The sequence below is a fragment of the Spermophilus citellus genome, assembly GCF_964194105.1.
Source record: "Spermophilus citellus genome assembly, chromosome: 11".
Classification (NCBI taxonomy): Eukaryota; Metazoa; Chordata; class Mammalia; order Rodentia; family Sciuridae; genus Spermophilus; species Spermophilus citellus.
Window position 1 is genome coordinate 91,613,608 of NC_138192.1, and position 11,062 is coordinate 91,624,669.

The 11,062-nt window shown below is 35.9% G+C and overlaps 2 protein-coding genes across 2 annotated transcripts; both read left to right on the forward strand.

Annotated features, from left to right (window-relative positions):
- The first annotated feature begins 1,256 nt into the window (after positions 1–1,256).
- ASDURF (ASNSD1 upstream open reading frame) lies at positions 1,257–6,349 on the forward strand. The gene is made up of 4 exons (XM_081260807.1): positions 1,257–1,465; positions 3,577–3,630; positions 5,006–5,081; positions 6,212–6,349. Exons 1-4 carry the CDS (start codon positions 1,358–1,360, stop codon positions 6,280–6,282), a joined length of 309 nt encoding a protein of 102 aa, XP_081116933.1. The 5' UTR covers positions 1,257–1,357; the 3' UTR covers positions 6,283–6,349.
- Positions 6,302–10,477, forward strand: ASNSD1 (asparagine synthetase domain containing 1; the record flags this gene model as incomplete). The annotated part of the gene is made up of 3 exons (XM_081260806.1): positions 6,302–7,753; positions 8,623–8,804; positions 10,113–10,477. The coding sequence occupies 3 exons, from the start codon at positions 6,302–6,304 to the stop codon at positions 10,390–10,392; spliced, it is 1,914 nt and encodes a 637-aa protein (XP_081116932.1). The 3' UTR covers positions 10,393–10,477.
- Between the last annotated feature and the right edge of the window lie 585 nt (positions 10,478–11,062).

Consider the following 11,062-nt stretch of genomic DNA (forward strand, 5'->3'; position numbering starts at 1 on the left):
AGCTATTCTCCTTCTTAGTGGGTACAAAATTAATTTGAAATCACAAAAGACAAAAAAACTAACAAACTGGGTTCACTGGCATCTCTCTTCTAAAAGAGACTAGATGTCTGTCATCCAACAAATATCACCAAATGGTTAAACCATAATATAAAATTCCAATCATTGCCACTGCCTCTGTGGAATAATTTATTAGAAATGTAAAAAAGAAAAAAAAGAAACAAAAAAGAAAAAGGTAAAACAATCAATAAAAAGTAAAAATAAAAGTATGAATTTTATAATCTTTAGGATTTACTCAAAAAGCCAATAAAAGATATACCTTGGGCTTACCCCCTGGAGTGCTTTCCTTTAAGTCATACAATCTGGCTTCATCACGAGTCCACTTGACCATCTCCACAGAAATTTGATATTTTCAATATTAGAGAATAATTTTTAAAAATCATGTTTCCCATGAAAATATGAAGTTAGCACAGGGCAAAATTTTATTAAACTTATTAATAAAAGATCCAATAAAATGTTAAACCAATTCAAAGAGCATTTACAACTAGGCAGTATGTTAGTAAAGAAATGTTAGTAAGTCACATCCTGTGGTGTTATCTGGTCCACAAAACAAATTATTTGTACTTCAACCAGACAAAAATCTCTTTCCTTTTCACTCTTCCTCTATAGTTAATCCCTGCCTGAGTTGGGCTGATTTACTGTCAATAGAAAGTCAAGCCCAGAAGAGTGCTGAAAGAACACCCAATAATCTCTTTAGCCTATTTCCAAATTTTAGTCTTTTTTTTTTTTCCTCAGAGGATGAGATATTGCAAATACTGCATGGGATATACACTTAAAAAAAAACTATTCATTCATCTGAAATTCATACAAAACTATGTCTTAATTTGGCAACCCTAACCACAAGTCGACAAAAACGTATCTGGTCAGTACAGTTTTGTTCCAGTACTGTATGTCTTTAATCTTTACCTTAGCTTCTTATCTTTGCCTAGATAATAAACATTAACTGTATTTCTACTGAGCTACTATTCTTTGTATTTACCACTGGGAGGCGCATATAGCCTTGGATGTGAGGGAGTGAAGAGATCGCAAAAGCGCGTCTACCTCCAATCCACTAGGGGACGACTCGGCAACCTCGTAGGCTCCGCAACCAGGTTCTGCGCTTTTCCACGCTAAGTAGCTATGCGCATGCGCATAGATAATTTTGGGCCAGACCTGGTCTGCGCGTGCGTCCAAGTGAGAGTGCAAATGACATTGGTAGGATTCAGAAGGGAGATGGGGGGGGGGGTTGGAGCCTCTGAGAGCGCGCACGCGCCATGTTGGGGACTAAAGGCGGCTGGCGCTTCAAGTGTGCAGCCTGCACATGCTGCGCGGCGTGGAGATGCCCATCCGTGGGACGCGGTCAGACGATAGCGCTGTGTTGGTCTCCACCGATAACTCGACCGCACAGAAGGAGGAGCTTAGCAACAAGGTGAGCGTGGGATGCAACGAGAAACTTCGGGGCCCAGGACCTGGCGTCACTGGGCCCCAGAGATGGTCTGCCGCGAGCAACCTGGGGACTTGGCTCCACCTCAGCTTTGCCGCTCTGCTTTGTTTTTCTCATTCGTAGCGCTTGACAGCTGCAGTTAATCCTTTCCTGAAATAGTTGCGTTAACTTAAGGGAGACCTTGAAACTTGCCTTGAGACTAGACCCAGGTGACGGTCACATTGGGGCGGAGATTTTGGTTGATTATTGCCCCCTTGCTCATTTTAAACCAGCCAAACCTCAAATCTGTTGGGTCACGAATATTCTCCATGCAGTTATCCGTGCCAGCAAACTGGGAGTCATCCTTAATGTCCATCACGAAGACCTATATGTTCTGCCTCTGAAGCTCATTTCAAACATGCCCCTTTTATCTCAGTGCTTAGTACACTCTTAACGCCACCGAGCAGCCACCTTCGTCTCCTATCGGGACCCCAGCAAAGGCTTACTAAGGTCCCTCCTCCTCTGTCAGTTGTTGCTTTTTCTTACCTAGATTATAACATGCGCCCGATTGTCACTTCTCTCCTGAGAAAAAGGGGAAGAGGAAGTCAACATAGCATTAATCTTAACTGCCATAAATAGACAAAATCTTCAAACCTCCATGAAGAAGAATAGGTATAGTCTCTCACGTATAAAGTGTCCTAGATTCTACTTGGTTCTGCCCCAAACTACCAGTGACATCTCGATCAAGTGTCTTTTATCTCCCTATATCAGTATCCTTCTTTGACATAAAAACTATACTTGCCATTCCTAAAATAAATGGGAAAGTACTGTACAAACAAACTAAATTCTGGAGGAGATCGTACAGATTTTGCCTGGGAATCTAATCCAGTCTAGTCCCATACTGTACACCTGTGTCAATTGTGGAGACAGGTGCACATTCATAGTGGTAGGGATGAATTTTCAAAACATAGCCCAGACTGACTGTTACCATACATTTACTACTGATGTAGTTACTGAAAAGAGTTTTAAAAAATTGTTTTACTTGAGCTGTCTTCTATTGATTAAAAGGTATAGTCTAGTTCAACAGTGCCAACACTGTGCTTAGTCTAATATTCGAAGGGAAATGATACAATCACAAAAGTGATAACATTATACTGCCCCAGATAGTACTATTTGGGCATTTAGTACTGTTTGGTAGATCTAAATGTCTGAATGTATCATTTAGTACATAAGTTGTTAAATATGGAAAATGAAAAACCCCAAGATAGTGTAGCCTAGGAAAAGGAAAGAAAAAGCCATACATTGATAGCTTTCATCTCTTTTAGATAAATCCTTTTCAGATGCTGGCCACTGGTGGGGAGAAAGTGTTTCATAAAACTTAGAATGACAGTCTCTATGAAACACTAATCTCTTCCAAGGTAAATCCTCTCCAGGCACTGGTCACTGACCCCCAACCCAAAAATCCAAATTTCTGAGTGCCCAAACTAACACACTCATTAAATCACCTCTCAGTATAACTTACATAAGTTAAGGAGTATAACCCCTCCTTTGGCCAGTGGCTCATTTTCCACTAGGAAAATTCCATTCCCGTGGGTATAATCCCAATCCTGAACAAAAGGCTGAAATGATCTATGAAGTTTGCGTCCAGTCCAGTCTTTTTGTGCTAACATAAGTCATGAAAAGCACTAGCAATTAGAAAAAGTAGCCCACCTCTTAATCCATTTTTTAAGCTGACACATAACTTTTAAAAGTTAATCAAAAGATTGGTATTACTTTTGGTGCATGTTGTCTATTTTTAATAAAAGGTATAAACTGTGTTTAGTAAACTGACCCTTGGCATGAATGCAGCTTGCTAAAACCAACTTCTCTGTCGGAACTCATTAGGTTGCCTAACTCTTGGCAGATAAAACTACTCTCTCCTCCTCTCTTTCCTGTCTCCCCTCATAGACTGCTGTTGGAAAAAACCTATATATTTACAGACTGCCCATTTGGACAATTAGTATGTGATATCTCCTTATCCTAGCTCATCTTTCTAGTTTTAAAAGAGTCACTTCAAGTTCTTTATTGAGCATACGTTGAAAACCTCTGATTTAAAGAGTTTTTCTTTATTTCAATAGATTAAAGAACAAAAAATTGTTGTGGATGAACTTTCTAACCTGAAGAAGAACAGGGTGAGTTATTAGAGTAATTCTGAATAGGGGGGTGTTGATTATTTGTATATGTGTTAACTATATAATAAAGTTATAAGAATTATACATAAGAGTTGTATCTGGCTGGGTACGGTGGCACATGCCTATAATCCCAGCAACTTGGGAGGCTGAGGCAGGAGGACCACAAGTTCCAGGCCAGCATCAGCAACTAAGCGAGGGCCTAAGCAATGTAGTGCAACCCTGATTCAAAATAGAAAGAGCTGGGGATGTGGCTCAGTGGTAAGGCACCTCTGGGTTCAATCCCCAGTAACAAGAAAAAAGAAAAGAATTGTATCAGCATCTTTTTAAATTGTAAACTTATTCCTAGTTTGAGTTTTTTTTTTTTTAATGTGCATATAGATAGATTTTATAGTTGAATATGTTTTCCCCTGTCATATTATCATTCACATTATCATTGGAACAAATGTCACTAATTGTACTTTGGTATCTTGGAGCTATAATCACCATTGATACTATTTTGTACCTGAATTGGTGTTTTCTTTTGAAGCAAATTATCTTTAAATTTGTTGAGAAGAGGGGATACTATTCCTTTAATTGATTGTGGATAACTGTTGAACAAAAAAGGATAAATTGCTTCTCCTTCCCCCCAAAAAATTTTAGACAAATCTCCTAAATATTCAATACGGTTATTTAATACCATTTCCATCAACATATTCATTAATAACCAAGTTACTGCTCCATGTATAATTACACTATGAAAACTCATTTTAAAGTTCAAAAAGAAATGATTCTGAGCTCTTTAAAGCACTTTAAAGATTATTTAATAACTGATAGTTTAGACATTTGTGATATTGTCTCTTGTATGATATTAGAGGTTATGTCAAATTAATGCAAGCTTTCTGGAGGAAGAATTGATGGGATGTAGCAAAGCCAGCAGTTCTATTTGTAGTAATTAATACTTAAGACAACAATGGAAGCACACAAGAATTTAGTTATAGCATAAACTAGTGAAGAGCTGAGAATACTTTATTAGAGGACTAAGCAAATAAACTATAATATGTTTTACCATATGATATTGTAAAAGAACACTTATTGATTAAAAAAAAAGTGTTCTCAATACTTTCTGATAAAGTAAATAATAAATGTGTAGTTTGGTAGGCAGCTTTTTTGTTTAAAAAAATGGTATTATATATACAGAGGGAAAAAAATTTTACTTCAGTATACATAATATCAACGATGTGATTGAATACCTTTATTTGTTCATTTGTTTTTGCTTAAATATTAGTCTTAACATTTTATTCTTGAAATTCAAGAATAAGTTATAACAGCATCTAGAGTTTTCACATCTACTTTTTTTAGACCAAATCTTAATGTTAGCCTAAATTATGTTTTGCAGAAAGTATATAGGCAACAACAGAACAGCAACATATTCTTTCTTGCAGACCGAACAGAAATGCTTTCTGAAAACAAAAGTAAGTTGTTGAGGGTTTTTCCTTTGTTTGTTTGTTTGTTTTAGTGTTTTGTGTGGGAAGGCACAGAAAATCTTTTGTAGGTTTTCTATGAAAATTCATAATGACGCCTCAATTAAATTATATACAAATGTTTAGGGCTGGGGATGTGGCTCAAGCGGTAGCGCGCTCGCCTGGCATGCATGCGGCCCGGGTTCGATCCTCAGCACCACATACCAACAAAGATGTTGTGTCCGCCGAGAACTGAAAAATAAATATTAAAAATTCTCTCTCTCTCTCTCCCCTCTCTCACTCTCTCTTTAAAAATAAAAAAAAAGAATGTAAAAAAAATTATATACAAATGTTTAGATATATGTCTAAAGGTTGATAGTGATTTGTTTCAAGTTATCTTTCCAAATATAGTAACAAAAAAAAACCCATAAGATGTGTTGGAAAGTTATTAACATGCACTTAAGAATCTGACAGATCTATGTAGGAAAAACCATTATACCATTTTCTCCCTTTGTTACTGGAGGTCAAGCAGCGGGGACCAAAAGGAGGCAGATTTAAAAAGGCTGCTGATCGAGCTTTATTGAGATTTTGCTCCTAGGCGAGACCCTCAGACCAACAGGGTGGGTCTGAGGAAAAGTGGACGGCTCAACTGGACTGGAATTTTTATTGGGATTAGGGCAGGAAGGGAGGGTTTGGGACAGGAAAAGGGGATTTTTAGAGTCCCTTGTCCTACCAGGATTGGCCAGGAGACCTCGCTGATTGACAGGTGGTTGGGTCAGCACCTGATTGGTGGTTCTTTTGCGGGCAGGTTGCTTGGTGCTTTGTTCCTCAGCCACCTCCATCGACCTAACAGTGACTTTTGGAGAAATACTTTGATCCTCTAAGGTCTCATGGGGTTTAAAATAAGATTGTATGTAAAAGTGCTTAGCCAAATGCCTGAACTAAAATAAGCACTTATTGCACACTATTTCTCTGAAAGATCAACATGCTTTGTTAGTAACCCATTATAAATTATTATTGGCCCTCACACAGTATGTGTACTTGTTTAGTTTGAGCTTGGTAAGTAGCTGTGTTGGCTTATGAATTACTAAGTAAAAGTTCAAGAATTTTACTTAATATTTTTTTCTTTCTCCCTTCCACAGATATCTTGGATGAACTGAAAAAAGAATACCAAGACATAGAAAATTCAGAGAAAACTAAAATCAAGAAATAGTCACGTTGATTTCATAACAATGTGTGGCATCTGTTGTTCTGTAAGCTTTTCTGCTGAACATTTCAGTAAAGATTTAGAAGAAGATTTACTGTACAGTCTTCAGCGACGGGGACCCAATAGTGGTAAACAGGTTTTAAAGTCTGATGTTAACTACCAGTGTTTATTTTCTGGTCATGTCCTTCATTTGAGAGGTGTTTTGACTGCCCAGCCTGTAGAAGATGAAAGAGGTAATGTGTTCCTATGGAATGGAGAAGTCTTCAGCGGGATAAAGTTTGAAGCTGAAGAGAATGATACTCAGATTATGTTTAATTATCTTTCTTCTTGTATGGATGAGTCTGATATTTTATCACTCTTCTCAGAAGTCCGAGGTCCTTGGTCTTTCATATATTATCAAGCATCTACTCATTACTTATGGTTTGGTAGGGATTTTTTTGGTCGCCGTAGCTTGCTTTGGCATTTTAGTAATTTGGGCAAGAGTTTCTGCCTCTCTTCAGTGGGCTCCCAAAAATCTACAGTGGCAAATCAGTGGCAAGAAGTTCCAGCATCTGGAATTTTTAGAATTGATCTCAAATCTACTGCCATTTCTAGATGTGTAATTTTAAAATTATATCCTTGGAAATCTGTTTCTAAGGAGAATGTTATTGATGAATGTGTTAATAGACTGAGTCAAATTTCAGCAGACTTACCAACATTTGTGTCAGTAATAGCAAATGAAGCCAAACTGTATCTTAAAAAACCTATTATTCCTTTAAATATGATATTGCCACAAGCTACATTAGAAACTCAATGCAGAAACACTTCCAACATTCCACCTACAAGAGAGACACTTCAGGTCTTTCTTACAGATGGACACATGAAAAAAGTAGTTCAGCAGTTCATTGATGTCCTGAGTCTTGCAGTCAAGAGACGTGTCTTGTATTTACGTAGGGATGAAAACCTGGTACCAAATGAAGTTTCAAAACTTTGTAATAGGAAAGCAAATGTTGCAATCCTGTTTTCTGGAGGCATCGATTCCATGGTGATTGCAACCCTTGCTGATCGTCATATTCCTTTAGATGAACCAATTGATCTTCTTAATGTAGCTTTCATGAGTAAAGATAAGATCTCACCAACTAGCTTTAATAAAAAAAGAAGCAAACAGAAAAATTACTGTGAAATACTTTCTGAAGAATTCTCTAAGAATGTTGCTGTTAATAGTCCTGATGATGATAATGTACCAGATAGAGTCACAGGAAGAGCAGGACTGAAGGAACTGCAAGCTGTTAATCCTTCTCGAATTTGGAATTTCGTTGAAATTAATGTTACTCTAGAAGAACTCCAAAAACTGAGAAGAACTCAAATATGCCACTTAATTCAACCTTTGGATACAGTTTTGGATGATAGCATTGGCTGTGCAGTCTGGTTTGCTTCTAGAGGAACTGGTTGCTTAGTGATCCAGGATGAAAAAAAATCGTATCAGAGTAATGCAAAGGTATGGTTCATTATTTCTGCTTTTAAGAATTTTTGAGCCTAATTTTGACCCTTAAAGCTTTTGGGCATTTAATGTTGCAAGAATATAGCATGTTTTGCAGCAATAAAAAATGACAAAATCATAGAATTTGCAGGGAAATGGATGGCACTAGAGCAGATTGTGCTTAGTGAAGCTAGCCAATCCCTAAAAAACAAATACCAAATGTCTTCTTTGATATAATGAGAGCAACTAAGAACAGAGCAGGGAGGAAGAGTAGGAAGAAAAGAGTAACATTAAACAGAGACATGAGATGGGAGGGAAAGGGAGAGAAAAGGGAAATTGCATGGAAATGAAGGGGGACCCTCATTGCTATACAAAATTACATATAAGAGGTTGTGAGGGGAATGGGAAAATAAACAAGGAGAGAAATGAATTACAGTAGATGGGGTAAAGAGAGAAGAGGGGAGGGGAGGGGAGGGGGGATAGTAGGGGACAGGAAAGGTAGCAGAATACAACAATTACTAATAGGGCATTATGTAAAATTGTGGATGTGTAACCGACGTGATTCTGCAATCTGCATTTGGGGTAAAATTGGGGGTTCATAACCCACTTCAATCTAATGTATGAAATATGATATGTCAAGAGCTTTGTAATGTTGTGAACAACCAATAAAAAATAAAAAAATAAAAAAAAGAATATAGCATGTTTTAATTGTATTTAAACTATAATATAGTGGATATGACTTCTTAATAATTGAGCATGTCTTACTATTTTCTGACTTTAAATTTTCTCTAAAAATGTTATCTTTATGGCTATAATTTTTAAGCTTTTATTTTATTGTATTGTACAGTAGGCCATATTTTCATATGGAGTTCTTTAAACTTCTATAGATTATTCTCACTGGAATTGGTGCAGATGAGCAACTTGCAGGTTACTCTCGTCATCGTGTCCGTTTTCAGACACTTGGACTAGAAGGGTTGAATGAGGAAATAGCAATGGAACTGGATCGAATTTCTTCTAGAAACCTTGGTCGTGATGACAGAGTTATTGCTGATCATGGAAAAGAAGCAAGGTATTTCTCATTAGTTGAGCATTATAAGGTGTTTGGGTAAAAACAGTAGACTATAAAAGGAGACTTTTAAAGTTTATATGGAGATTGTTCGTATATGGAGATTGTTCTATGAATGAGGGAACAGCAGTAATGTCTTGGCTTCATTGTTACAGACAGTCATGAGCAAAGCTGGGAGGGGCCAGGGAGCAGTTGTTTTCCAGAACTCTATCTCCAAGAAATGTCTTTTCAATAAAGTTCCAAGTGATTTGGTTACTTTTAAGACTGATAAAGAGACTAAAAGTAAAACAGATAGTGTAAGACCAAGAGAAGGTATTTAAAGAGTTTGTTTTGTTTTAAACAAAGCCAGTATAAAAGCCAGTTTAGTCACATTGCAGATTACTTAAAACCTTCAGAAACCAAGGTACTTTCTAAAGAGTAGAATTCAGTTTAAGTAGTCTACTGTTTTATAGTCTACTGTTTCATCTGATAAGAGTAGTTAATTCTAATGGCCCAGTATAAAAGTATCATGTTGCATTAATATAAGAGTATAAATGAAAAGTGTTTAAAACAGAATTATAACAAATACAAATTATAGTGATTAGAGCTAAATAATTATGTGTCTTTAAATACATAGTAATAGTAATCTGTTTGATTAGTCTGTATATGTATTTTTGAAGTTAGTTCATTCTTATATCCTACATTAAAAAAAAATGCCTGTATGCTTTCCCATCTTTCTACTAAAGGTAGGTAAAAAATATAATAAAATATGAACACTAGTGTCATCGTACTGCATTTTGAGAAATTAGTAGGAGTGGAGAAAGGGATGTTAAAATATTGGAAACAAACTAAAAAGCAATCAAAAATTTGTGGGGAAATAAGTGTAAAGGCAGAAAGTTTTTTTTTAAATCTAATATTTTGTTCTGTTATACTAATTTGTCATCATTTGAACAGTTTAAATGTAATTAAACAATTTGAATACCATAAGTCAGTGTTTTTTGAGTCCAAAATTGTGGAGCCCTTCTATGTTGGTTTTGTATCCTTAAAATTCAGTTTATTTAGAAATGGTGAAGATCAAACACAGATGAGAATGAGTAGTTAACTGAGATCATGCTTGTTTTCAAGGCATACCCAAGATAACTTTGTGAAACAATTTGAAGTTATTTCTTTATCTAATTTATTTGAGACATTATTTGGTAGCGTGTATTAAAATTGTCACATTATGAAATACTTTTTTAATGTGGTTAAATATTAGTCATAAAATTATATGAATAATCTTTAACAGATTGATTTTATTTTTATACAATTTCATTGTTTATCTATTTATTTTAGATTTCCTTTCCTGGATGAAAATGTTGTCTCCTTTCTAAATTCACTACCGATTTGGGAAAAGGCAAACTTGACTCTACCCCGGGGAATTGGTGAAAAATTAATTTTACGTCTTGCAGCTGTAGAACTTGGTGTTACAGCCTCAGCTCTTCTACCAAAACGGGCCATGCAGTTTGGATCTAGAATTGCAAAAATGGAAAAAAATAAGGAAAAAGCGTCTGATAAATGTGATAGACTCCAAACCATTTCTTCAGAAAACCTTTCTTTTAAAAAAGGAGATTAAATCATAATGTCATAATCACAATGTAACAATATTTTCTGAGTGATAGTTTTATAAAAATAAAATATTCTACTTTATTATTGTATAATGTAGTGATTTTAAGTTTTTTGGGTGAATTTTTACTTTTCCTGTCACAAAGGTCCTAAAACTCTTAGAGTTCCCAAACGATGGTAGTGTCTTATTACTTACCCTGAGCCCCTTTTAATCACACTTGTGTTCAGATGTCTTGTGGTGGGGTTCCCTACATAATCTCAGGATGAGGCTGGCCACTAGAAAGACCACGTATTATAGGGTCGTTTTGATCCCTGCCTACCAACTTCTGGACTGGGATGAGGTAGACTGGAAATAAGCTCTATAAATACTCTTGAAAGATTTGTTGAGGCTGGATGTGATGGCTCAGGCTGTAATAGATGTGTAATAAGAATTGTAATGCAAAACAACAAAAAACAAAGTATATGTATAAAGACATGAATTGATGTGAACACACTTTATATACAAAGATATGAAAAATTGTGTCCTATATGTGTAATAAGAATTGTAATGCATTCTGCTGTCTTGTATTTAAAAAAATAAAATCAATTAAATTTTAAAAAAGTACAAGAAAGAAAATAAAGAACTGAATTCAATAAAGTAGAAAATGATTAACAATGGGGAAAAAAAAACAGGGCTGGGG